General features: G+C 41.0%; 1 protein-coding gene across 11 annotated transcripts in view; it reads left to right on the forward strand.

Moving 5' to 3' along the window:
- The window catches only part of SENP6 (SUMO specific peptidase 6), a 134354-nt gene that overhangs the window by 46578 nt on the left and 60968 nt on the right, over positions 1-26808 (forward strand). For 8 of the 11 annotated variants that reach the window (XR_002093305.2, XM_059731276.1, XM_059731293.1 and 5 more), the window contains exons 5-8: positions 2495-2596; positions 11156-11176; positions 21449-21519; positions 23108-23253. Coding sequence is in view for 10 of the 11 variants with exons in the window: in XM_059731276.1 (XP_059587259.1) it covers positions 2495-2596; positions 11156-11176; positions 21449-21519; positions 23108-23253 (340 nt within the window). In the remaining variant the exon portion in view is untranslated. The remainder of the gene's footprint in view (positions 1-2494; positions 2597-11155; positions 11177-21448; positions 21520-23107; positions 23254-26808) is intronic. The other 3 variants (XM_019496829.2, XM_019496830.2, XM_019496831.2) reach the window with 2 other exon arrangements.

Below are 26808 nucleotides of genomic sequence, written 5' to 3' on the forward strand. Positions count from 1 at the left end.
TGCGACTTTTGAAGCAGTGAACATGTGTTAACTATATTAGTGTCGACAATAGGTGGTATTACACCTAGGTCCTCCCTTTATGTAATTCGGCTAAGGAGGAGCTATGGTTAACCCCTTCAGCCACCCCCTGATGTTGCCTTCTGCCTGCTATGACCTTTGTATTTCTTCTTTTGATTTGGGAGCTGGCTCCCTGGGGAGAATTCCCTCAGACTACCCAGCAAAACTGCTTTATGGGGCTCCTCCTCCCCTACACCCTGTCCTGACCACACCTTTTGGTTGTCAGTTTCAGACTGAATTACTTAGGGGCTAACCCCTTATCCCTGGCAGAGGGTGTTCTGTCACCTGACCTCAGGGTTGAAGGAACCAAACCTGGCAGCCTTCTAATTTCCCACCCCTCCTCCGCAATCCCTGCAAGCCAGTTCTAAGCTGGGCCACTACCCCTTAAATCCAAAACCCCTGTCCCGGCCTGCCTAGCAGTAGAGCAGTCCTACCCTCAAGGAGGACTGAGCTCACCGGGTCTTCCTACTTTGCTTGCCAGCGCTTACTTATTGGCGGCAGCTTCTCATCTGCTGTACCATTGATCGAGCTCCCCGTGGCAGAGCTTCCGCAAGCGGTGGCCCTCTGACCACCTGTACCTTATTCCCAGCACCTCTGCGCTGCCTAACACACTGCAGACAGTCATTGAGAGGAGAGTTTTCTGGAGTTTCAGGCTTCCTGACGCTGGAGTCTCTTGCTGGCTGCCCCTCTCTGGGATCGAAAGTACCAAGTGCAGCTCACCTGCCACCAATGCAGAGTGAATACTCTTCCAGAAATGTGGCATACTGCCGCTTGCCCCAGTCTTCCTTTCTTCTGGGACAAGTACAGGAAAATTACTCCTATTCTCAAGGGCCTTTTTTGCTTTGAAACCCTTCCCATGACGTAGTAAATTGGTTGAAACAGATAATTAAATAATAATGAAACATATTGATGAACATACAACAATAGATACAAACCAATATGGTTTTTAAAAGAAAGTCTCATCTTTTAGAATGGTTTCTTAAGCTTATGGACAAAATAGTGGATAAAAAATAGCTGACATTTATTTGACTTTAAAAAACTGTTGGCCTCATGAACAATGTTGCAATAAGAAAATATGTAGTTCTAATACAGAGGCCAAAGCACTGTAATGGGTTAGAAACTGAATAACACAGAACGCGAAGAACAAAAGTAAGTGGTCAGTTTTTAAATGTGGAAGAGGTTAACAGTGGAATTCCACAGTTTGAAAAGGGGAGTAAATAATGAGATGACAATATTTGTGGATTGTACCAAAATACTTAGGTAAGTCAAGATATAAAAAAGTCATGAACGATACTTAAGGGATTCACCTTGCCTTCAATAGATTAATAATTTGAAGTAATCATACACTCATACAGTTTTCTTTCAATAGCTCAGAAAAACCTGGTAATGGTTGTGAAGGACTAGTTGATTGCCAATATGAGTTTCACCAAAAATCCATGTATTAAGAAATGTATTATAGTATTTACGCAGAAAAGGAGAAAAATTTAAAATACTGTTTCATTATTAAGTGTTAATGTACTTGTTAAGTTCCAATAAACTTTAAAAAATCTACAACAGAAGTATAACAGGTCCAGAGATGAGCAGATGGCTAAAGCATATAGGGACTTCCAGAAGAATACATTAAAACTGCTCAAATAAGAAATGCAATGGAATATAACTTAATTGCAGCTAAAATTAAGCTTTTCTATTTGTCCTTCTCCTAGTGCAGTTACAAGACGATAATTAATTATGAATTCAGCAAAATTTAAATATCAGTAAAAACTTTTTTCTAAATTCAGTGTATCATTAATTTGGGATGTCATTATTACAAGATGTCTTTGAGATGAAGAACTTGGCAAGATGCATAAAGGCTTGTCTCCAGAGTAGGTAAAATAAAAGGGATGTTATAAGACTACCAACTGCCACGTAAGAAAAAATTGTTCCTCTTGGGTACAATATTTCATAACTGACCACTTTATTCATAAACCTGTTCCATCCTCTAAAGAGTTTAGTACTAGCTGCTTTTGGACATTTGATTCTGGGCTAGATGGCAGATGTTCTGTTCTGCATGGCAGTTGTGCTCGCAAAGGTAGATTGTGGCAAGATTAGAATTTAGGACTTCAGAATTTCCAGGTCTTTGGTACAACAGTTTAGTTTTAGACTTTATCTGATTTTTGTTTTGCAGTTTTATAGAATGGTCAAATCAAAAGTTTTTGGTCACAAAAGATTATAGAATCTAACTGCAGAAAGTTGTTATTGTCATGACACAAGACTGTAACTATGGAACCAACAGATGAGAGGAAGCTGAGAACCCTCCCACATGGCTATCCTGGGTTTTTTTTAAATGTTTTTTTTTAAATAGACACTTTAGTTTCATGACACTTTTCTTTAAAAAAATATTCTGAGTTTTGCTTAGGTTTGGAACTTCTTCTTACCTAATTCTCTGTTCTTTTCACAGTGAGAATGCTCAAAATATATCCTGTTCTGGAACAGTATTACTTGGTAGACGTTTCCACCATGCTCATGCCCAGACGCCAGTAGTAAAAACAGCAGCCCAAAGGTAAAATTAAAGTAACTAGGTTTTTGTTCCTCCCTCCCTTTAAAATACACATCTCCTTTTTATGGTGTTTGTACAGGTGTGGTTTTCAAAGGAAGTTTCTTATTGCCCTTTCTCACTCTTAAGCTTCATACAGGACAATTTTCATAGTCCTGTAAATATCTTAAAGTAAAGAACATGATGCTGTCCAAATCCTTTAGTTTGTTAGCATCAACTGAATCATGAATCTTATTCTGTTAAACTAGAGCGTGAAACTGTCCTTTTATTTTTACAAAGTACTCATTCTAAGGCATTTTATGAAATACAACCTTCTTTGGGATAGTAGAAGTGTTTTAGAAAATTATTTTCTATTGATTATGAAACTCCCCTGGATGCTATTTATTTAAGAGCAGGGTGGGCAATTATTTGACTTGGAGGGCCACTTAATGAGTTTTGATGAGCTGTTGAGGGTGACGCACACACGCTCACCTTGACGCTCTCGCTCCTACAGGTTATATTTTGCCCACCCCTGTTTAAGAGGCACTGTGATAAACACAGATGCACAAAATTCCAAGTTTTTCCTGACCTTTTTGAAGATTCAGTGACAGATGTATCACTGAAGTCATATCAGATTTGCATCTTAAAAAAATACAGCAGACCCAAATGTGATTATGACAAAAATATTAAAGACTGCTTTAAAAATAATTGAACAAAAACAGTCCTCAGTGGCACTGCTGAAATTAGTAAGGTTGGTTGTAGGTATGTATAAATGTTCATTGAAACAGGATCATAATGAGTGGAAAGGGCAACTGGTAATTGTGTAATAGGTTTTAGTTAAATCTCCCACAAAGTTCATCCACTGAAATGCACATATTTGAATTGGATTACATGCGCAATAGGTGCACATAAAACACATCGGTTGAAAACTGGGTTTTTATCTATCTTTTTAGACAAACGAGGGCCAAACCTTTTGGCAGGCATGCCGCAAATTAGCCCCATGCCTTTTCCCAAGTACCATTTTCATCCCCTTCCCCTGCTCCATCTTCTGTTCTGTTTTCTGTTTCTTCCCTATCTGCCACTGTGCTGCTCATCCTCTCTGATCTGCTGTGTGCCACATGCACAGCTTGTCCATACCTCTTGTGGCACATGTGCCACAGGTAGGCCACCCCTATGTCAGATAATCAACTTTCTGGCCTATAGCTTTATCCTTGTCCTTTCTTTCACTTCCTCTCTCATTTAAAAACAAACAATTACACTAGCCAATAAAGTCATTTTGTTGCAGGGAAGTAGTTTGAGATTCCCTCTAAGTTTCTGTTAAGTCTTACCTTTAATATGTTCATTAATGATCTAGAAAAACAAATGCAAGAGAAGCACAATTTTTTTTCTTTTGTAATTGGATGCGTAGTCCCTTTCCGTTTGGTACTGCTGCTGTGGTAATTAGTATACTATGTCCACTTTTGGGCCATTAATTGCTGGAGAAGGCTAACTGATTTAACTGTCTGACCAATGTTAAAAAAAGCAACTGAGATGGGGTGCTGTAGGGATTGTCTTTAAAGAGAAAAAGGCTAAAAGCCTGTAGACCTTGTCAAATTGAATACATGAGCAGCATCACAAACCCATCTACAGGGATCAACAAGTGCCTTAAGTTTCTGTGCACTGTTCTCAAGGAACAGACTGAGTTTACCCTGGCATAACTCCTTATTCCAGCAAGCATCAGCTCCACTGGTCTTATGCTGGACCCCACAGCAATAGCAAGAGAATCTCTGTTAGCTCTAGGTGGCCTTCCCATTGGGTTATGAAAGAAATTTTATGTTCCCTTTTCCATGGAAGGGGCCGGTCTGTAATATTACTCTCCAAGAAATCGCTTTCTGAAGGTAGTAAGATAAAACAACAAAAGTATTTATATAGGAGAACGAATTATGCAAGCAGAACTGAGCATATGTTTGAAGGCAGAAAAACAAAACAAGTAAAGTTTCTTACTTGCTCATCTGGCTACATCCTAACCCTCCTGAGATTCCTGCTAGTATTTCCAGGGTTCAAGCCTTGCTGATTTTGCTAGCCCTGGAACCTCCAAAGCCTGGGGTTCCAAGTCAACCATACAGAATCATAGAAAATTAGGGTTGCAAAGGAGCTCAGGAGGCGATCTAGTCCAACCCCCTGCTCAAAGCAGATCATCCCCAACTACATCATCCCAGCGAAGGCTTTGTCTAGCTGCATCTTAAAAACTCCCAAGGATGCAGATTCCCTGGCCTCTCTGGGTAACCTGTTCCAATGTTTTACTGCCCTCCTAGTGAGAAGTTTCTTCCTAATATCTAACCTACATTTCCCTTGATGCAACTGGAGAACATTTCTCCTTGTTGTGTTATCTGCTACCACTGACCACATCCAGCCATGCGTGGATATTTGCTTTCCTGGGGACAACTAACAATGGTGCACTTTGTGCCACCACTACTTGTCCCTAGGGAATGCCTGTGCCATGTGCACTCTGGTATGCAAGTTACTCCGGATGGGGTAGGACAAGCTGGGGCCAGTACTTGGCTATCCCCAGCAGCCTTACTTGGGGCCCTTCTGGGGCTGCAGCAGTGGTGATCCTGCAGCGCGGAGTATGTCCGGCAGAGTGTGGCTCCAGCTGGCCAGGCTTTGTCCAATACTGCCACCACGTGCACTACTCTACTTTTCTTTTCTTTTTCTGTGAGTTTTTTTGACCCTTGGATGTTCTGTGCTGCTCTCTAGCAGCTCGGAGAAGAACTAAATGTGCGGTGTATGGCTCTGCAGACATGTCTGTGGTGCCACATACTGCACAGCCATGCTCATCTGGATGTGGTTGCTGAGAACAGTTTAGCTCCATCCTCTTTGGAATGGGTGCACCCTTCAGGTAGTTGGAGGCTGCTATTAAATTCCCTCTCAGCCTTCTCTTCCCCATACTAAATAATCCCAATTCCCTCAGCCTCTCCTTAGAAGTCATGTACCCTAGCCCCCTAACCATTTTCATTGCCTTCCGCTGAACTTTCTTCAATTTGTCCACGTCCTTTCTATAGTGAGGGGCCCGAAGCGGGACACAATACTGCAGATGTGGCCTCACCAGTGCTGAATAGAGGGGAATTATCACTTCCCTCAAACTGGCAGTGCTCGTACCAGTGCAGCCCAGTATGCCATTAGCCTTCTTGACAACAAGGGGACACTGTTGGCTTGTATTTAGCCTATTGTCCACTGTAATCCCCCAGTCCTTTTTTTTTTGCAGAGCTGCTGCTCAGCCAGTCAGCTCCAGCCTGTCCTGGTGCTGGGATTGTTCTGTCCTAATTGCAGGACTTTGCACTTGTCCTTGTTAAACCTTGTGAGATTTCTTTTGGTCCAGTCCACCAATTTGTCTATATTTTGAATGTTCACTAAAGAGATGCAGCAACTGAAATTGTAATACTCCGATTTGCATCTTAAAACACAGCGAACCCAATTGTGATTCCCACAGCTAGCTTCCTAAATCACCTCCAGCCAACACCCCCTGCTCCCCTCCTTCCACCAGCATTCTCATTAGTCTCAAATTCTCCAGGAAGTTCTGGTCTCCCTGAGACACCTGGAACCCCTCTGGCAAAAGAGCCATTACTCTGTTGCCTCTCTACTGTGGAGTGGATTTTTTTCACTGCAGGAAGACCATACCCTGGGGTGCCCAACCCATTAATGTCTCCTTCTGCCTGTGTCTGGAAGGTGTCAGTTGTCTTTAAGCATGCGTATCTCAGTTTCTTGCCTGAATTATCAAGATATACATAAGCATCGTAATATAAATTATACAACAATCAAAGCAACATAAATGGATACAGCATAACATAGACCTTCCAACAAGGCTACATATCCCAGATCTGTACAGTAAAACATTCATGACATGCTGGAAACCTGAAAACACGAGTTTTTGTGATAAGGAGAAAATAACAAGATGGAGATTAAGAGATTAGATTGAGAATGGTAATTAATTCTATACTGCGATGACTGAGATATAACAGGTAGTAACGAGGTGAAATTGATAGGAAAGGCTTTGAATATTATAGAAAATTACGTGATTGTGACGTGTGGCTGTGAAATAGACCCTCTGTCATTTTCCTCCCTTTATTGGTAGGGATACTTAACACTAGATTTGACCCTGAAACACCCTAGCAAATGTACACTAGGAAATAATTCTTCATTGATAGACTAAGTAATCAAATAGGTTTTTGATCCTTAGATTCTGTACTTAGGAAAACATTAAAAAGTGGAAAAATATTTGAATGGCACCTTCTGCTAATGATTACTTTTATTTTTAGTTTGTTTTGTATCTACTATTTAGATGAGTGCATACCATGAATGATAGTAACTAAGGCCTAATTAGCCCAACTTGGTTTTGAGCACCACTTCTTACTGGTGTTGTTTTGCCTTCAGTTGTAATAAAAGGTGAATGAGACCAAAAATAAGTGATTTTTTTTTTTTTTTTTTTTTTTTAAGCCAGGGAATAATGTCATACACTTTTTGTGTTGGTTGCTTATAGAGAATGTCTAAGCCAGTATGAATTTACTGAACTAACTTCTGTTTTGGAGGGTAGGCTTTTGAAAGGATCTGAAGTGATCCTATGGAAATGTGACAGTATATCAGTAATTTCTTAAAGCTCCTAATTCCTAATTTTCAATGAAAAGTAGCTGCCTAAATTTTGTTTCTCTTGGAGGTGGCAGGGGTGGTGTGGGGGGAGGCATAGGCTTGTAAATCACTTTGAGTCTTCTAAAAAATGATTTACCCTAAATGCCAAATTGAACAGTCTGTCCCTGTAAGCGGATGACTTCATTTAATTTAGGAATTTTTATTCTATAAATTGGAATATTTGGGGGGTATAGATTTAAAAATAAATTCAATTTTGTTTGCCCAAACATTCTGTCATTACAATATCCTGTTGTATATAGATACATATGGGATAATTCTTTGCTGAATTCTTTAAAGAACACTTCAGATATTCACCAGTAGTTTATAAGTAAATGCTTGTAGTTTGTCATCAGAAGGGAATTTTAGTTGGAGTACAAGGCATGTGTAGAATAAATTATTGAATGCATTAAACTAGTTATACAATTCAATATAGAGAGAAAAATAGCCAATACAAATGGTTGAAGGACCCAGTATTACTCTTATATTGCAGACACAAAGTAGTGTCCTTCTTTGAGCTAATTTTATTTTGTAGAAGTATTTAACTGTATGGCAACATAACTAACTACTACTTGTAAAAAAAAAAAATAATAATTTATTCAATTTATTGATGATTGCAGTGATAGATAAATTTATATAAAAACAGAAAACGAGTAAATTTAATAGTGCATAGGTTATATTTCTGGCACGGAAGTCACAGGTCTTTTTTCTTTTTTGGTAGTTTTTGTCAGGGTGGGGAGGGAGCAACCATTAGGGGCATCTGATTATTAATAATCTCTTACTGTTTTTATAAAACTGAACGCTCTTTGATTTTTTTTAATTTTTTTTTATTTTTTTTATTCTTGTACGAGTGAGTATAGATAGAATTTTGTCATTTTTGCTTATCCCCCTCGTCTAGCTTAGTTGCGCATGAAAGCCAAATAGTATGAGCCAGATTAGTCCTTACTCCATGTCTTATTGGATTTAATTAAAGCGATTTAATTAAAACAATATTGGGAACTTGAAAGTGTTTTTAGCAAGCCTCTATTTTATAAAAAAAAAAATAAAAAAATGAAGTTTTGATTAGGAGCCAGAGCACAACTTGTAAGCTCTTAATTTTTGAAGAACCGTATTCTTAAAAATTAGCAAAACTAGAGCTGTGGTTGGTTCATACCTGTTCTCATACTAATATTGTCTCATGTAATTACCACGTTGCGTTTATTTTGCACCATTGAGAGATTTTTCTTTGAGTGCCAGGATTGGCATAGCATGTATAAATGTACTGCATTTCTCAACCAGATTTCATAGGTATGAGCTACAGGAAGCAATTCCTGTGGGTGCTATGGGTGCTGAAGGACATGGAAAAACAAATAAGCAAATGGTGCTTTTACCAGAAGAGGAATAGCATCAGTTTGACCTGGCTCCCCCCGTGTCTCTCTAGGTCACGTGCTTCAGCAGGGCTTTTTGGCTCTTCTATCTAGTAGCTGATAAATCGGCTATTAGATAAAAGTGCCAAAAAGTCCTGCTGAAGTGTGTGAGCTACACAGATGTTGGGTGAGCCGGGCAAACTGACACAATTCCTCTTCTGGGCGTGCCCTTTGCTTGGTGAGGGGTCACACTGAGCTGAAAATAAAGTGCTGTATCTCCCTCCCCCTCCCCTCCCCCATGTCTGTAAGCACTTTCTGCCTCAATACCTGACTGCATCAATGAATATCTATTTCTAATTATGAAAAAATCTGTAACATTCACAGGTGTATATTCTTAGAAAAACACTTATAACAAATGCTTGAGGTATTTAGTTTGTAATTATAATGCACAATATTATTCGTTACAAACAAAATATATATATAAAAAAAATACACACACACAGATAGATAGATAGATAGATAGATAGATAGATAGATAGATAGATAGATGCACACATACTCTAGTTTTACTCCAGTCAACTAAACTAAACAAGGCCATTAATAGTAAACAAAAAGGAAAGTGCATAATGTGCGTGAAGTGCTAATACATAGAAGCTCATTGTATTTTATATGGGTTGTAAGCAGGGGTGCAAGCAACCTGACCCCCCAACCTTTTTTCCTTCTGCCACTTGCTTGCCTCCTATACCCACCACCACTTTTCCCCCTCCTGCTTGTTGCCTACCAGATGCAGCCTCTCTGGCTGTGCCTCCAGCCTGGGGACAGAACATGCAGTGGCTCCAACTCTGGCACTGACTCCAGACTAATTTTTTATATTTATATATTTAGTTTGTAATTATAATGCACAATATTATTGATTACAAACTATACACACACACACATGCATGCATGCGCGCGTGCCAGAGCTGGAGCCACTGCATGCTCTGTCCCCAGGCTGGAGGCACAGCCAGAGAGGTTGCATCTGGTAGGCAACAAGCAGGAGGGGGAAGCAAGTGGTGGTGGGTATAGGAGGCAAGCAAGTGGCAGAAGGAACAAAGGTTGGGGGTCAGGTTGCTTGCACCCCTGCTTACAAACCATATAAAATATAACGAGCATTTGTGTATTAGCACTTCATGCACCTTATGCACTTCCCTTTTTGTTTACTATTAATGGCCTTGTTTCGTTTAGTTGACTGGAGTAAAACTAGAGTCAGGGTTTTTCAGTACTTGAGACCATAATACACATGACAAGTTCATAGGAAAAAAATGTGGATTGGTTGGAAAAAAGAAGCATGTTGATGAAAAGGCCAGAACATTTAATTTTAGTAGTGCTGGGGTGATGTCGTAGTGGGGGTGGGGCAGGTGTAGGTTGTAAACAGGGATGCAAGCAACCTTGCCCACACCCTTCATTCCCTCTGCTACTTGCTTGCCTCCTGTCGCCACCACCACTTGCTTCTCCCTCCTGCTTATTGTCTACCAGATGCAGCGTCTCTGGTTCTGCCTCCAGACTGGGGACATAGAGTAGCTCCAGCTCTGGCCTCAGGCTCTGGTCATGGCTGGAGCCAGAGCTAGAGCAGCTGCTGGCCCCAGGCTGGTACTCAAATCTAAGATGAGTGCCCCTCCCTTCCCCCCCCCCCCCCCCCCCCCCCGGTCTTCCCAGTATTCAGGGGGGTGGGACATCTCATCTTGTATTCAGTTACATATAGTATCACCCACAAAAATCCTTGCCAAATGCATTTTACATTGTTAGCTTCTGAAAAGTAATGGATGGGAAAGAATCTTTCAGGACCTTATCCTTGCACTTTATTTGGAGAACTCTGCATATCAGCTTTGGGGGACTAGAAGCCCAGAAGTTCTGTGCGGCTACAACTTCTAAATTTAAATGAAACACCTTTAAAAATAGGTCCCATCTATCTAATGCCCTTGGAGCTTCTTCTAAACTTCTGCTTTTGCATGAGAGAATTGCTTTCATTTAGCTTTCTCTCTCTCGTAATGTAGTTGATCATATGTGGCCAGAAGGATACTCAGACGGTACTTTGTTATTGTGGGGTTTTTATATGTTTTTCTCAATTTAAATGTTTGGATTTTAATATTTTTTTTTTTATGTGCAGTATTTTATTGATGTATTACAGTAATATGAATAAATGGCAAAGTTTTTATTTTGCATGGTGATCTAGTGACATCAGAGCAATGCACTTTTATCTCTCACTTCCATTTTTTGTTATGCCATTTTCCATAATAGAAGGAGGAAAGGCAGATTGCCAGTTACAATTTAAAATGAATCATTCAGTGGACTTGGACAAGATTCAAGTCAATGCAGAACTTGGCCCACTGACTTCTTACTGGTTTGAGGAATAATGTTAATAAGTACGTTTACTTCTCGAAATACTAATGGAATTCTTCATTTTAACTAGCAAATGATTACGGCATGAGTTCAAGCAGCAACAAACTGGTTATAATTTGTTTGATAACTACTAGAAATTTAGTGATATGCAACACATGTGGGTCTCTGCATCTTATGTTTTTTTCTTTTTTCATGTTTTAAGCAATCTGGACCGAAAGGAAAGGTAAGCTCAATGTTAATTGAATGAGCATGACGATGAGCAATAAGAAAATTAAATGAATACGAACTTTACCAATTATAGCTGAAGAATAATTAGTAAAATCAGTGGTCAGTTCTGCTGTAAGTGAGCTATTTTATTAAAAAGGGAGCATTGTGTGACAAACTACTTACATAAGTGGATATTAGGCACATTTTCTTCAGAAATGACTGTGCATATGTAAGGCTTTATAGAGAGGAGATGGACTTCACTTTTCTGTAGAAATGGAATCTTACTTTAAATTGTTATATTGAAGGAAACTGCCATGCTCAGATTTGTTTTTAACTGTTTCATAATTTTACCTTACCAATCGTACAGAAATCTGGCTTTTCCTCTAAAAGAGTTTGGATTTCAGTATCATGCACTTAGAAGTTGTAGCAGCTAACAAAAATCACAGGGCAAAGAAATCCACTTTATTTAATGATGATTTTTCAATTTGTGTGTGTGCATGTACACACAAAAACACTGGCATTTCCCACATAATATTTCATGTTGCGTTCCAATACATGTGACTACTTTGTTTAATAATGCTTTAACTTGTTTGGGTCTTTTATATTGATGTCATTTATTGCTTAAGAAAATGATTCTTTTCATTATGGTATAAGTTTGACACTAGAGTTTGGTTAAACTTAAAATATTTAAATTGCAAAATAAGTTGCACAGAATGTAGCTTTCTTTTGTATATATAGACTTTGGTAGACTGATTTTGATTCGCTGGTGAATGATCTTTTATGACTTAGTTGATTCCTGTTACTTTCTGCAGAAAGTAATGGAAATGTGAAGGGATGCTAACAGAGTAGCATTTGCCTTTTATTATAAGGGGCTTGATTACCTTCTCTGTCTTGGTTTTTAACTTTTCGTGGTGTTTAATGCATTTCAATTGAATGATGTGTGGGTTTTGAAGATTTACTTTTTTAGTGTTTGATTCAGTCACTAGAGGGGATGTGAACATTAGAGATAATGCATAGTTGTGCATGCTGGGTTTGAGTTCTTTGTGTTTTTATTTTGTACAAGACTGAAATAACAATTGCTCATAAGCAGGGATCCAGGCTTTCCATTTCTCATAGGAAAATGGAAAAAAATGTGGATTTCCCCCTTTAAAGGAAGAAAACAGATTTCTCAGTTTTAACAGAGAAACATGCAGATTTTGCAGTTTTGCAAAGAGCTCTCTGCAGGATGGCAGAGTTCCAGCTTGCAGAGGACTGGGAGGGGGCTAGGCAGGGGCACCATGTCCATGTATATGCACATGGCTGCCAGGCAGCCTGGAGAGCAGCTCCCATAGATAAGTGGGGAGGAGGGGGGATTGAGGCCCCCATAGGGAGGGAGGGAGTTGGGCTGGGCGGTGTGTGTGGCTTGGGGCCCAGGGCTGCAATGTGTGGCCACAGTACCCTGGCAGGAAGCAGGACGGGGCCATGGGAGGCTCATCCGCAGGGTATGGGGCCAGCTCCCTACCATTGAATGCACTCCCAGGGGGCAGGGGGATCCATGCCTCCCAGATCTGTGAGTGAGGCAGGCGCTAGCCCCTCTCTGCAGGCTCCCACCCTGCTGCTCTCCTTCAGCCTCTGGAGCCCAGTAGGTGTGACCTAGTGCTGCAGGAAACAGCAGGGCTGCACAGGAATCTCCTTGTTTGTTGCAAGCTCCGTGTTGCCCTGGCAAGTTATCCCCTGCCTGCAGGGCAGCAGTGAGGGGTGCCACCCCTGTTGCTGCCACCCCTGCTGCTGTTCTCTGGAGCGCTGGGTCACACCAGCTGGGCTGTGGATGCCCCAGGGGAGGGCAGCAGAACAGGAGCCCAAGCCCACAGTGGGCAGCCTGTGCCCACCCCTGCGCACCTCTCCCACAGATCTGGGAAGTACAGGTCCCCCTTGCCCCCCACCAGGAGCGCACACAGTGGCAGGGAGCCACCACCCAAGCCCACAGCAGGCAGGGAGTGGGGTGGGGGCAGGGGGAGCCAGGCTCTGATCTGCTGCAGCAGCAGCTGCTGCCTCCTGCAGGAGACTGTGGACCTGGGTCCCTGGCAGCTGGGGGCCCCCTCTGGCAGGGTTGAGGATGCAGGGGGATGTGTGTGGGGGGTGAGGGGCACCAGCTGGGCTGTTGGGAGTGGGAGGGGAAAGTGAGGAGCACAAGCAGGGCCAGGGGGCTCTAGTAGGGGGAGTGAGGGGCATGAGTGGGGCTGGGGGTAGGAGTGATGGGCCTTTCATTAAATCATGGATTTGGGGGGTTTTATCAGAGAATTGGTGTGGTGGGATTGTTTGGGTTAATTTTTCAGGGAAAACAAGGATCCCTGTTGATAACTACTAAGCACAACAACCATCAGCAGCTAGACTCCTTAGCTACATGAACTTGTTGAGTAGGACTCTGGTTCTATGGACGAAGAGTCCTTTTTGTACTGTAGTACACATGAATCTATTGCTTTGGAAATTCTTTATACCTTTCTGCTCCTGTAACAGAGGATGATCATGTATTTACTGGTTTCAGGTAGACAGCAGTTACTTTCTTCTCATTTTCTCTTTTTAAGAAGAGCATCAGATTTTCCTTTCCCTGAGAGTGAAGACTAGCAGCAGTGGGATCTCAATTTCTAAATGCTGAAAGTTCTTTACCACTTGGAGGGAAGAAGAGAAGAGGGGGAAAAACTGTTTTTGTAGATTGTGGGGAGGTAGACCAAAAACATTTGAGAGTTTGGTAACTCCTGCTGGCTTACATGATTTTGCCTCTGCAACAAAAGTAAGGGGGAGGAGAAGAGAGGATGTCTTTCAGGTACATTTTATTTCTCCCTTATAGCCACCTGCTACTCCATAACCTGTTACTCCTAGGTTCATTCTTCTCCCTGCCCAAACTTGTTAGCAAAGGTTGTTGTCTAGAGTACTGTGTTTACAGATCTACAGATTCTTACTTACGTTTATAAAACCAGGATGCTTCTTTATGGTTTTTGTGTCTAGGTAGAAACTTTTCCCAATCATTTGCTATACTCTTCTTGTTTTCATCCTGCTTGCCAGTGCTATTCACACAGTTAAAGGATTTTAGGGCATAGTAAGCTAATTTTACTCTGCCATAGGATAGTACTGTTGGGAACAAGTACTGTCCTATGGCAGAGTAAATACGCAATTAACTACATGTGTAGATGGTAACTGCTGGCTGCAAATTACACCTGGTCAGCCCAGCCAGCCGGGGAAAAGAGCCTGCAGAGCTGGAGCCTGACCCTCATGGCCCAGCCAGCCCCTCTGCTGCCACCCAGAGCCCAGGGCTGACCCCATGCCTCCTGCCAGCCTGGAATTGCTCCACACCAGCTCTAACTGCTCCAGTCCCAGGCTGACACTAGGCTCAGGCTGTGAGTGGTAGCGGAGGGTGGCAGAGAGACTGCCTGGAGTATGAGAGTGCTGAAACTGTGGAGCCGTGTGTGCTAAACGTTCCCTTGCCTCGAGCTGCTGCCAGCCCAGGGCTGCAGCAGTTAGAGCAGGGATGGAGCAGCCCTGGGCTGGCAGCAGGCTCAGGAGTTCAGCCACATGGCTCTGCAGTTATGGCACTCTTGTGCCCCAGCCAGTCTCTCCTCTGCCACCCAGAGCCCAGGGCTGAACTCATGAGCCTCCTACCAGCCCAGGGCTCTAACTGGGCTGGTAGCAGGCTAACCCTGGGCTGTAACCCTGGCTCTAACTGCTGCAGTTCCAGGCACATGTGTAAATTATATGCCTGGGAGCTGTTTTCTCTGGAGCAAACTGCCCTCGAGTTTATTGCTTTGAGCTCATTGCTCATGTAGATGCACCTGAAGTCCACAGTCCAGATTCTCAACCTAACTGTTCTAGGGAGAGGGGTGATCTTTTGATTGCTTACCTTAGATACTGTTCATCCTCTTCCTTTTCTGAGGTCCTGAAACTGGAAAAAAAAAATGAATGGAAAATTTCAAATGAATTCAGTGTCCAGAACCTAAGGTTTTTTTCCTAGGAAAATATGCACCTTTGAGAATTATTTTAGGGGCCCTAACAGACAAAGAAGTTTTATGTTCTACAGGAATATTTGCAGTTGTACCATGTCTAGTTCTTAGAGTTATTAAACTTATTAGATCTCTCAGGCTAGGGACAAACATTCCAAAAGCTGGCGCTTGAATTGATTTAATCTTTGCAGGTTAGTCTAACCTGCAAAGATTGAACCAGTTTGCAAATGGCTAGATGTTCCCTTTTCATTCTGGAAATGCAGGCGCATGCCTGCAGTGGCTCAAGCTAGAACCCCAGGGGCACTAGCTCCCTTTCCTTTCACAGGGAAGCTGAGCTGGGAGGAGAAGGGGATGCCGTGTGGCCAGGCCTCTGCAGGCCTAAGTAAGACTGAAGAGGGGTTTAAACCCCCATCTCAGCCTGCAGGGTGGGGGAAGAAGGAGCCTGGTCTAACTCCTGTGGTAGGGGAGAGCTCTGCCCACCCCAGCAGCTCCCTTACTGCCAGAAGCAATCCAGGCACACAGCACTGCCTGGCCACAGAGAGGTACTCTTTCCCCTCTTCCCCCCGCCACCCCACGGGGTGTGGAGGGGGGCTGTGTGTAGTACTGGAGGGGGACTCCTCCCCCTCCTCCTTGCCTCCCACCACCACAGGGTAGAGAAGGGAGCTCTGTGTGGGGATGCCCAGCCCCAGAGGGGAACTTCTCCCCCTGCTCCTTTGCCCCCCAATGCCGTGGGGAGGCAGGGTTCTTTGCAGCACTGCCTCGCCCTGCCTGGGTTCAGGGAACAGCTGTCACTGAGCTACAGCTGCCAAGCATCACTGTGGACCCATGAGCCCCTGCGGTGCCTTGGGACTGGTTTCTTTGGCTCAGCCCCGCTGTGTGGCTGCCTTGGCTGGGGCTCAATGGGGCCGGCCTGGGCCACAGGGGCCATCTCCGGTGGCTGCGACTCAGTGACAGCCGCTCCCTGTGCCCAGGCTGGCTCAGACCGGGCTGGGCAGCACTGCAAAGAGCTCCCCCTCCCCCCCTCATGGTGAGGGGCAAGGAGGGAAAGGAGGGGAGGAAGAGCCCTCCCAGCTGAACAGAACTCCCCTCCATGCCTTGTAGGTGGGGGAGGGAGGAGCAGGGGGAAGAGGACCCTTTTGGGGCTGGGCAGACCTAGACAGAGCCCCCCACACTCTGTGGGGTGGGGCAGGGAGTGTAGGGGCTGCTCTGCACCAACTACAGTGTCCCCTGCCCCCCCTGGGAGGTAAGGGGGAATTAACTCCCTCCCTACCTCCTTAGCCTTATTGGGGCTGTCTTAGAATGACTGCAGTCCCTGCTGGTGGAACAGGGAAGGGAGGAGGGAATAAACCCCCTCCTGGACACTCTGTCAAGAGGCTGCTGCCCCTCCCCTTGCTGCTCCAGTGATAGGATGTGGCCAGACTCCATCCTAACATGGCCCTGTTAAGGTGCAGGGGGCAGGAAGAGGACTAATTCCTCCCTCTGTCCCTTTAGCCCTACAGCCAGGGTCTGCCAGTCCTGGCCGCCCCCTCTGCCACTCCCCAGCAGACAGACGCCCGGCTACAGTTGGTGGGGAAAGGAGGGAAGAATCAACTCCTTCTCTTCCCATTTTGCCTTAACAGTACCATGCTGGCCAGTGTCTTGCCATGTCCCCACCCCTGCTCAGGCTAGAGAGCAGAGGGGTGGGGCCAGCCCTGCTCTCTGGAGCAGAGAGCTCAGCCCAGCCCAGAGAGCATGCTGGGATGCCGGAGGACTCTGGTTTAACTTAAACAAGGAAAGGGTCTGGGACAGAAGTTGCATAAATCAGTTTGACCCAGATCAGTTAAGTTTGATACTACATTCAACCAGGTTCATCTTAAACTAGTTTCGGCCATGTTGAAACTGGTTTATGTGAACTTAATTTATGGTCTGTTACAAGTTTAAACTAGTGTCTAATCACTTAAACCAGTGTATGTGTAACTTCTGTCTCTTGCCTCAGTCTCTCAGTACTTGCTCTTACAAGGTGCAGACTTGCTTTTGCCAATACCTATATTTAACCTGTCCTTGATACCCCATTTTTTCAAATCACCATTTCCTGAATGGCAAACATTTAAAGTTCTTAAAGGTTTATTTGAAAGCAAGAACAAAAGCTGCCATTATTTTTGAATAGATGCAACACCTGCTGCTATTCCCAAGATACCATTTTCCTGAGAGTAAACTACAAAAAAAAAAAAAAAAGGTGCTGTGTGATCTTAACTCCAGTTAAAACATCAGTGAAGACTAAGCAGTTCTAATTCTGAGTTGGGTTAACAACTCACATTAAAAAGCTTTAAGATACTATAGGGTTGAATTTATGCTATTATTCTTCATTATTGCCATTTCAACTCATATTAACAAATTAAATTAGCCAACCAGTGAAAATTCTAGTCTGAACATGGGATTTATTTCTGAAGGTCTCAAATCTTACACAAAAGCAGTCATTTTAAAATTTCCTTTTCTTCAGGAAAGACTAATTGGAAATGGAAGGCTAGAAGCAGCTTGAAATTGAGCATTACCACCATTATACTAATGAATGAACAGATGCTTTGTATTTAGAATTGTTGGCATACAGGTAATGGAACAAGTCAGGAACTGATTTAGCTAAAGAAATAAATAGCTCTGGAAACACTACTTTGTCTTTGGAAAGCCATGGCAATGAGGGGTGTGTGAACCCTTGAAGCACCAAATTACTAGTTAACTAGTTAAGTATTATTTTGTGTATAAAAACTGTATTGATTTGTATTTTAGATCATGGACTCAGGTTGAGGTCTGACCCTGCCACAACTGTCTTTAGCTGAGTAGATCAGACAAAAGAGATTGAGATACTAACATGTTAATAACACTAACTAAATCATATGATAAACAGGGACTAGAAAGCCCACAGCCAATGTAGAAATGGAAGCTGTGACTTTATGCTGAGCTCCGCTATGCATAAGTATAAAGCTGTTAGTATAATCAAATAGAGGGGTTTTTATAGATATAAAAAAACCCTAGAAAAACCCTCTGTTACATTATACTACCAACCTTATACTTATGTGTAATGGAGCCCAGCATAAAGTCACAGCTTCTATTTCTCCTTTAGTTGTGGGCTTTCCAGTCCCTGTTTATCATATGATTGAGAGAGAGTGAGTGTGCATGTGTCAGATAAGCGTTTTTATGATATACTTTGTAACTTTCGTTTATTCAAAAAATCTCTGTTTTTACATTTCTGAGTAAAATAAAGTCAAAGTTGAAACTGAATCTAGAAGAGGTAACAGAACACCTTCAGAATACCTGTTCTCTGATGTCTTATTTTTGATGGATGTTAGAAATGTGGGAAATGCATTCTTCTTCTTTGTTCTAATATGATATAAATATGTCCCTGTTTGCTTGCTTGTTCAGTGTTGGTTTTGCTCACTCCTCCTTTCCCTCTACTTGTCATATGTATGCGCTCAGTAAGGGTTGGATATACAGGGTTGGCTTTAGGGTTTTCTGGAAGATTAAGATGACTGATCTAATTTATTTCCCCACAAGTCAATTGACTTCATATAAACAGACAAGGAAGGTGCTGAAACTGCTTCTTTTTCTGCAGTACAAGAGGGCAGTCAGCAATCCAGCTGGTGCTTCTGCCTAATTAGCAGTGTTGGGTTTCTTTTATATTTTTGGTTTTAGCTACCTTTAGAATTGATTGTTTCACAGCTCATTTACTTCGGTTTACTGCTATGTGATAACTCAGTTACTGTTTCCAGTTCCAGAAGATGAAATGAAATATGAAAATAACTAAAATGTGTAGGTAACTTGGGATTTGAAATGGGTGTGAACTTGGCATTTGAAAAGTATAGCGACATCTTGTGTTGGCATAGTGCCAGGCACTAAGTTAAGGAACACGTAGTATACTTTTCATGTTTAGAATTATTTTTTGTTCAACTTGTTTTTAATTATTATTTAGCAAAATATGATTATCAAACTCCAGTTTCTTGCCATAAAAAAAAAAAATCAAATATAGCATCAGCAGTTTAAACAAGTTATGGTAATTGGCTCTTTCATTCGCAATATTTACTTTGTATTTTCATCTGCTTAAGAATGTTAAAAAAAGAAATAAAACTATAAAAAGATTTGTTAGGGGATTATTTGCATATGTATGTACACATACAGCAAAACGACTTTGTGCTGTGTCTGATCTTGTATACTGTATTGTATATACTGTAGTATTTATTACTATTAATATTAGAGATAATGAGATGTCAAATGAGATGCTAAGTAATATGACTGTAACCCTTTACAGGAATTTTTTCCTTTTAAAGTTCTGATGTGTGGTAAATCTTATTTTGACCTTGTGGCTTTTGTTGGTAAAAATTATACACTGCATACTTTACATTTCTTATAAATGTCTTACTTTTCATCTTGTCACTTATAGAAACATTACCTGACATGAAAATAAATTAAATCATAATTTTGCAACACTCCTGCTCCTTTCACAAATCATATACCTTAATTGCTCTCAACTTTTTCCTTTTGCATAATCCTACCACCTTCAAAAACTATAAAGTGAGAAGGATTGGTATAGTGGTTTGGTATGTTTGGAAGGACTAGATTATGTTGAAAGGGTAGATAAATGTTGTTGATTTAAAGATAATATAGCAGTAGCTCCCAACTGGGGTGCTGTGAGAGCCTCTGAAGGATGCCGAGGTGCTGTCTCTGTGGGCAGATGGAATCAGCCTACACAGCTCTGTTCCCAGGAGTGGCATTCAGAGCTGAATCAGACCTGCATTATAAATATAATGTAGGCAGAAGCACTTGGTGCTGCTGCTGCAGCTGCCTGGTCTGGCTCCACATATGTCTCCTGGTAGCAGACGCATGTAGTTGGTGTTGTCTGGCCATGATGCACAGTAGCTTAGAGATAAAGTAGGTAAACAGAGACTTTGCCGTAGTGGTTCTCAACCAGGGTGCCACCAAATTCAGAAAAGTTATGGAGGGGTGTCTTGAGTCTAAAAAGGTTGAGAACCACTGCCATACAACAATAAAATATTTGAAACCCTGACAAATGTTAGTCACAAACCAATTTCAGGTACTTTTTGAAGATGGCATAAAAATTCAAGGGGTGTAATAATTTAATGCCTTGAGAGAGATCACCCTAAAAGAGAAGAATTCATCTCATCTCAAGTCTACATATAAACTACACAAAACGTGAATGATGTAAATTGCTGGTATAGTCTAAGGTCAAGAAATGTTGAAGTTAGAATAGCATATTGTGGCTGCATCTACATGAGTGGCGGACTTCGCAGTTACCAGCATTGCAGTACCACACTGCGTGGGTTTTTTTTTTCCGACGCTACTGCGTGGTAGCAACAAGCTGCTACACAGTAGCATCACATCTTGGTTAGTGCCTGGTAGTACTACTGCATGGTAGCAACAAGTTACGGCACAGTACCTCATTGCTACTGTGCTGCAACGTCTGTAGACTGATGTTTACTTTTTCATGAGACCAAGAGTTTTTAGACCGAAGTTCAGGTTCAGAAATTTGTAGAAAATTGCGGTGAACAGAACCTATAAAGCATCAGCTATCCATGCCTTATAACTGATTAGAAATTAATGGAAAGTAAGCACCAGTCAGGTTTTTACTTGGCACCAAAATGGGGAAGTTTCATATGTCATTTGCAGGCCTTCAGGAGACTGCAGAATTGTTAAATTATGTGTGAGATGCATACACGCCATATGTATGAGTTAATTGGTCTGTATTTAAAATACATATATAATTTAAATACAGACCAAGTATAGTTTTCGTTACCTCCAAATCAAAATATTTTTAACAAGAAAACAGGAATTGTTATTATGCCATATTTGGCACCAAATTGCATCAGGGAAGTAGCAGAATTTCTTTCTAATTGGGAAAACATTTTGGGCACTGCATCTGTTATCAAAAATGGGTCCAGTTGTAAACTTTTTTTTAGTGAGGAAGGAAAAAGGGGGCGGATATCCAGGATGGGTCTGGAAGATTTCATCCTTAAAGGAAAGATGCTTAAGTTTTAGCAACAGGAAAACAGGGATTTAAATTGGAAACATTTGGATGACTTTTATAATAGCTGCATTTAGCATGTTGACAGCTGCCTGCGGATTATTCATTTGAACCTGCTTAGAATATTAAAGATTGAAAAAATATTTTAATGCATGTGTGATATATAACAAGAAAAGCTATTGACTTTCTTTATGTACAGACTTTTCTAAAATAGTTATGTATTATCAAAAAACCTAAAATATAAATGTCAAAATGCACTTACAAATTCTGTCAAGAATACGACTATATTAAATATCTTTTCCAGAAAAGAATACCCTCCTCAGCTTCATAAAATAGAAACTGACCTCATAAGATCACCTCAGTCTCGACCAATGGGTAAGATTTCATTTATTTTAAACCAGAAAACGTTCGATTTTTTTTTTTTGTCTTGCTACTGTGGTTTGCTTCAGGAAAGCGGGGGTGTGCTCACACAATGCATGGTATGCTTATAGTGATTTTCAATATGGATCATAATTTTTAAAAGGTGAGTTGAAGTGACGTTAAGAAAAGGTAGCTGAAGTGTTTTGAAATGATACTTTCATATGTACATGTCATATGTCAAAATGTGAATGCATTTATACATAAGCCACTCACAAATCACATTAATATCTTTACAAGTTATAGGTGATCATCATCACAGAACTGAAACTAATAACCTCATACCACTCGTGTATAGTTGTAAAGCATCCGTTTTAACTTCACAGGTCAGAAAACTGAGACAGATTAAGTGATTTGTCAAAATTCACATAGAAAATCTGTAAGGAAATTTAAGATTAGATTCCTGATCTCATTCGTATTCTAGTTTCTTAATTACAAGACCTTTGCTTGATGCCATTTTGTGGATCACAAAGGTTGATAGCACTTCAAGGGTGACATTTATTTGGGACACAGTAGAGAATGGTAAGCATGAAAATATATAATGACTAAAATATAATAATCTTAATATCCAAAGGTGGGTGCACATTTTTTGTCAAGACCTGAGAACTAGAGGAAATTACTGTTATATCATGGCTGGAGGAAAGATGAATGTGCTGGAGGGAATGAGTCATTGGAAGTATTGAGTTTTCTTGATAGGAATCCACATGTGGTTGGGGGAAACTCTAAGGTCAGCTGTTTAACTTATTCATTTTTCTGGATATCTCATTTAATGCTGGCATTAACTGAACTTTGTAGCATAAATTTCAAGCAGGAATATAACCTTAAAAAGAAAAACAGAAAAGTTGGGAAAGTCAGTACATACTTCTGTTACTTATGAATAATATATTAACATAGCTTTTCCTTTTTTATTATTTTAGGTAATTTAACTTTTAAAAGAAAGTTCCAACATCAAATGCTTTTTAAAATTCAACATAAAATGTTAATGAATGGTTATTAGAGTAAATTGAACACTTTTTTTATTAAATAACTGTTTTCACAACGTTATGCAAAGCATTTTTAAAATGAAGAGCTTCTGAACACACTGTAAATCTGGGCTTATCCCCTAGCGGACTTTCCACTACTAAAGATTTGATTTTTGGTGGAGTGAAATTGACGCAGTATTTTAAAGATCTAGGTTGCCTGCTAGGAAGTAGCGTTAAAATGCAGATCCAATTCATGCAATGGGATCTAGAAATAGTGACGGGCATTTTTAAAACCAGAATTATTAGCATAATTTCTCTTTGTGCATTTTTATTATTTAGCAGATTTGGTACATATTTCTCAGCATAGGTAAAGCCTAATTGTTTGTTATGCCTGTGGCTTACAGTGTTCTTTAATTTTACTTCATAAGCCAGGTATGTCTGAAATAACCTTTTATAAATTTATCGTGCTCTTCCGTTGCAAGACAGTGTGTTTTTGGTTTTGTGTGCATACATGCATGCGTGTGTGTACACATGTCTGCATGCATATATATATATATGTATATATATTCTGTTTTTATTTTTAGGAAGTCTTATGGAGAGCACAGAAGAGTCTGGATCAGAATCGGAATCTGAAATTAAGAGGAAGGTACAACAGAAACGTTCCTGCAGTTCATATCACTCTGATTTGCCCCTCTCTTCTGCTACAAAAAAATGTTTAACCCACTTAGAGGTGGGTTAGATATAAAATTTCTGTGAGGTTTTATTTAGCTTCAGAAACTAGTATTCTTAGTTGCTCAATTTGGGGCTTTTAGAACTGCAAATTATTGGGCATGTATTCTTAATATAACAGAAATTTTTCAGTGTCCAACTTTATGGCTGGTTGGAGCTTTTTAATATGTAATATGTACTTTGCACATGTAGCTGGTCTCAAGGTAATTGTTCAGTTAACCAGTTAATTGTGCGATACCTGTGACATGTAGAGGGGGCCTGAGGGTTTGACAGCAAACTAGGTATAAGCTTTTTTGTAGGTATCCATTCATATTATTTTACTGATAATTAATTAGGATTGTGCCTTGAAGTAAAACTGCCACATAATTTTTCTTTGAAGCTATGAAAAAAAGAAAAATTGTAGTAAAGGTTAGGATGATTTATTGGAGGTGCACCGATACATTGGTCAATATTGTGTTGGCACTGATGAAAGGAAAATTGACATTATCTGCATTTGGCTTTTTTTGGCTGATGTGGCCGATAATGTTGCTGATAAATGCCGCATGCAGGTGCAGTCGCACAGCCCACCAGTTTGGAGAGAAGCATCTGGCTGTTAAATCTACTTGGGGTGGAGGGGCGATCAAGGCCCCTGTGGTGAAGGAGGGAGTGGGGCTGGAGCTGGGCTTGGGATGGAGCTGTGAGTGGCTCCTTCCGGGGGGAGAGCAGAGGGTGGCTCCCACCACTGCATGGACCCTAGGGAGTCATGGGGGCATGTGCCCCACAGATCTGTGCGTGGGGTAAAGGTGGGCTGGGGTCAGGGGGCGGTGCTGGACTCTTTCTGGCAGGGGGTGGGGGTGGTCTGGGGCTGTGCTCAGGGTGGGCAGTGGTGGCAGTTTCTGGGAGGGGGAACTACCATCCCGTAGCCCCCTCTCCCAGTGCCACTGCTGCTCACACTGAGCATGTACCTGACCCAGTTCCCTCCACATGCCCCCCCACTGGGAAGAGTCCGGCACTGTTCCCCACTGCAACCCACAGTGTTAGCCCTCCATCGCCCTATGTACAGATCCAGGGGGGCATGTGTCCCCCATGGCTCTCCAGGGAGCATGCACCATTCTCCCCTTCCCTGTACCCCCTGGACAAGCCATTCATGGCTCCGCCTACACCCTCCCTCACTGCAGGGGCCTCTATCATCTTCCCTCCCCTTCACCTGCAACAAACTTACTAGCTGGACACTGCACTCCAAGCTGCCAGGCTGCGTATTAGCAATCAGATCAGTGTTTATTGCCCGATATGGCTTGTTAATAATCAGCCATCAGTATTGGCCCAAAAAATCTATATTGGTTCACCCCTATGATTTATATTTATATTCTAGTTTTCCTTTTAAAGTGGAAAATTGGACAGTTCTGAAAAATATTTTTTCTCTTAATTGATGTTTCTATAAAATAATGTAAAGATGTATTTTAATGACTCATTTTCTGAGATTTTTTCATTTATCAATTAAAAGAATGCATTAGAGGTTACATAGTTTGCACGTACATGTTAGGATTTCCATGCTATAATGTTTAGTAATTATTTATTTTAAAGTTGTTAAGCTGTTTATGTGAAGCTATTCTTTTTTATTTTATAAGATAGTTGAAACCTTTTATTAATTCTTAAATAAAGGAAATTTGTTCTCTTTTAAAAATATAGTGTCAATGGCTAGGGGGTGTGTGTGTGTGTTAATGAGCATAAAGATAAAAAGTGAACTCTTACTCTCATTAGACAAGATTAAACTTCTGATTTTCAGTGGGATTCAAATTTCTGTGTGTGTGTGTGTGTGTGTGGCATTGGTGCTATGAGCATTGTAATGTGGACTATGTGACTGTGGTTTTGGGAAGTGTTTGGCATGCATTTGGGTTTACAGTTCTCATAGACTGAAATACCAAGCAAATCTATGCAGATTGTTTCATGCAAGTTTTATACAGCCTTTAATACCATCTTGTGTACTATACATGCAGGAGGAGTTGCAGCAAAAGTATTTTAGAAAATTTATATAAAAATAGGAACTCTGCTTGTAAAGTCCATGTGCCTTATTTTCATAGAGTTCTGCTGTACAACGGGACTTGGGAAAAGCCTCTAAAATACTGTATAATAATTTGATCATAACTAAGTCTTTAAATCACTGGTTTCTCAAATGGTGTCTGTATTGGAAACAAATATAGGATCACTTGGAAAAGCAAGGGATTTTTTCCTTTCCAAATCTGTCTAAAGACTGGATTTTGCATGCTGCGCTTCCATGAAATCCGATATTAAATCTCTTGGGTTTTTCTGTTTCTAATGAATCGAATAAACTGATGGGTGAGGACTGTGTGGTGTTTGTTTCAATAGCCTTTCTGCAGCTAGGATGTTTTTAGGAGGAAGAGTTTTAAGTATTCTCTGCCATCCCCCTCCAACTGCATGCATGCATGCACACGGGCACAGTAGATGAAACACCTCAAGGACTTGGGATAATAGCATAAATGTTGGAGGAATTGGATTAGTAAGCAGAAAGTGGATCTAGAAATAGGATACATTGTAGTTCAGATCCAAGGCTGTACTGTTCTGATTATAAGCCTATGTTTTCCCTTCCCAAGAACGATCAAAATTGTTCAATTTCCATACAAATTGTGCTAAACTTTATATGTGAGATCAACTTGAAATTTAGCCCCTTCCAGTTTTGACCTTTCATTTCTTTGTATGCAATAAAATATCAAGCCAAAAACTTTTTTTGGGTGCAGTTTTTATTTTTAGCGTTTTTAGGGCATTAAGCCCTTATGGTTCTTTGTTATTTGATTCTCTAGTGGGACTGTATAAGGTCAGTAGAAGTGCAAAGTTTTTTCCATAGTCATTGGCTTCTGTTTATGGCAAAAACCTAATTTTCTTAAATTTTAATCTGAAACCGTAGGGTTGACTTATATGCTGGATTGGTTTACAGTTGGAACAATACGATATGTTGTAGGGATTTGCAACATTTTAAAAATGTACTTTGTGCTGTGCAGGGTATAAAACCTGTGTGAAAACTAAAACAAAAACTAATTTATTTACTAGCAATTTTTCTTCAGAAAGGTTAATTTCAGCAGGAGTCACTGACAGTTTTATCAACAGTTAAAATGATATGTTCTGACAAATATGAAAAGAAAAATAACTTTTGCATCCCAAATTTTAAGTCTTTAATTAAACAATGCTGCTACCTGTTCAGGACACTCATAGAATCATACAGTCATAGAGAAATAGGTCTGGAAGGGACCTCCAGAGTCATCTAGACCAGCCTCTTGCCTGAGACAGGATTATCCCTATCCAAACCATCCCATACAATCCGTAATCTAAACTCTACATAAGACTGTTGTCAACTTTGACACAACACCCTAACCTGCCACAGGGGAACCATGGTAGATACGCAACTTATTCTGAAATATCAGTTAACCCTTGTGGCAGTTGAATTTTAAATATCTATTAGGAAGTATTATAGAAATAAGTACAAATCTTGTTTCCTTACGTAGCTGCTTGAGAGAACCCAATATTTAACAGATTTAATGGTTAAGCAAACCTTTTCATTAAA

The sequence above is a fragment of the Alligator mississippiensis genome, chromosome 1, assembly GCF_030867095.1.
Source record: "Alligator mississippiensis isolate rAllMis1 chromosome 1, rAllMis1, whole genome shotgun sequence".
NCBI classification, from domain to species: Eukaryota; Metazoa; Chordata; order Crocodylia; family Alligatoridae; genus Alligator; species Alligator mississippiensis.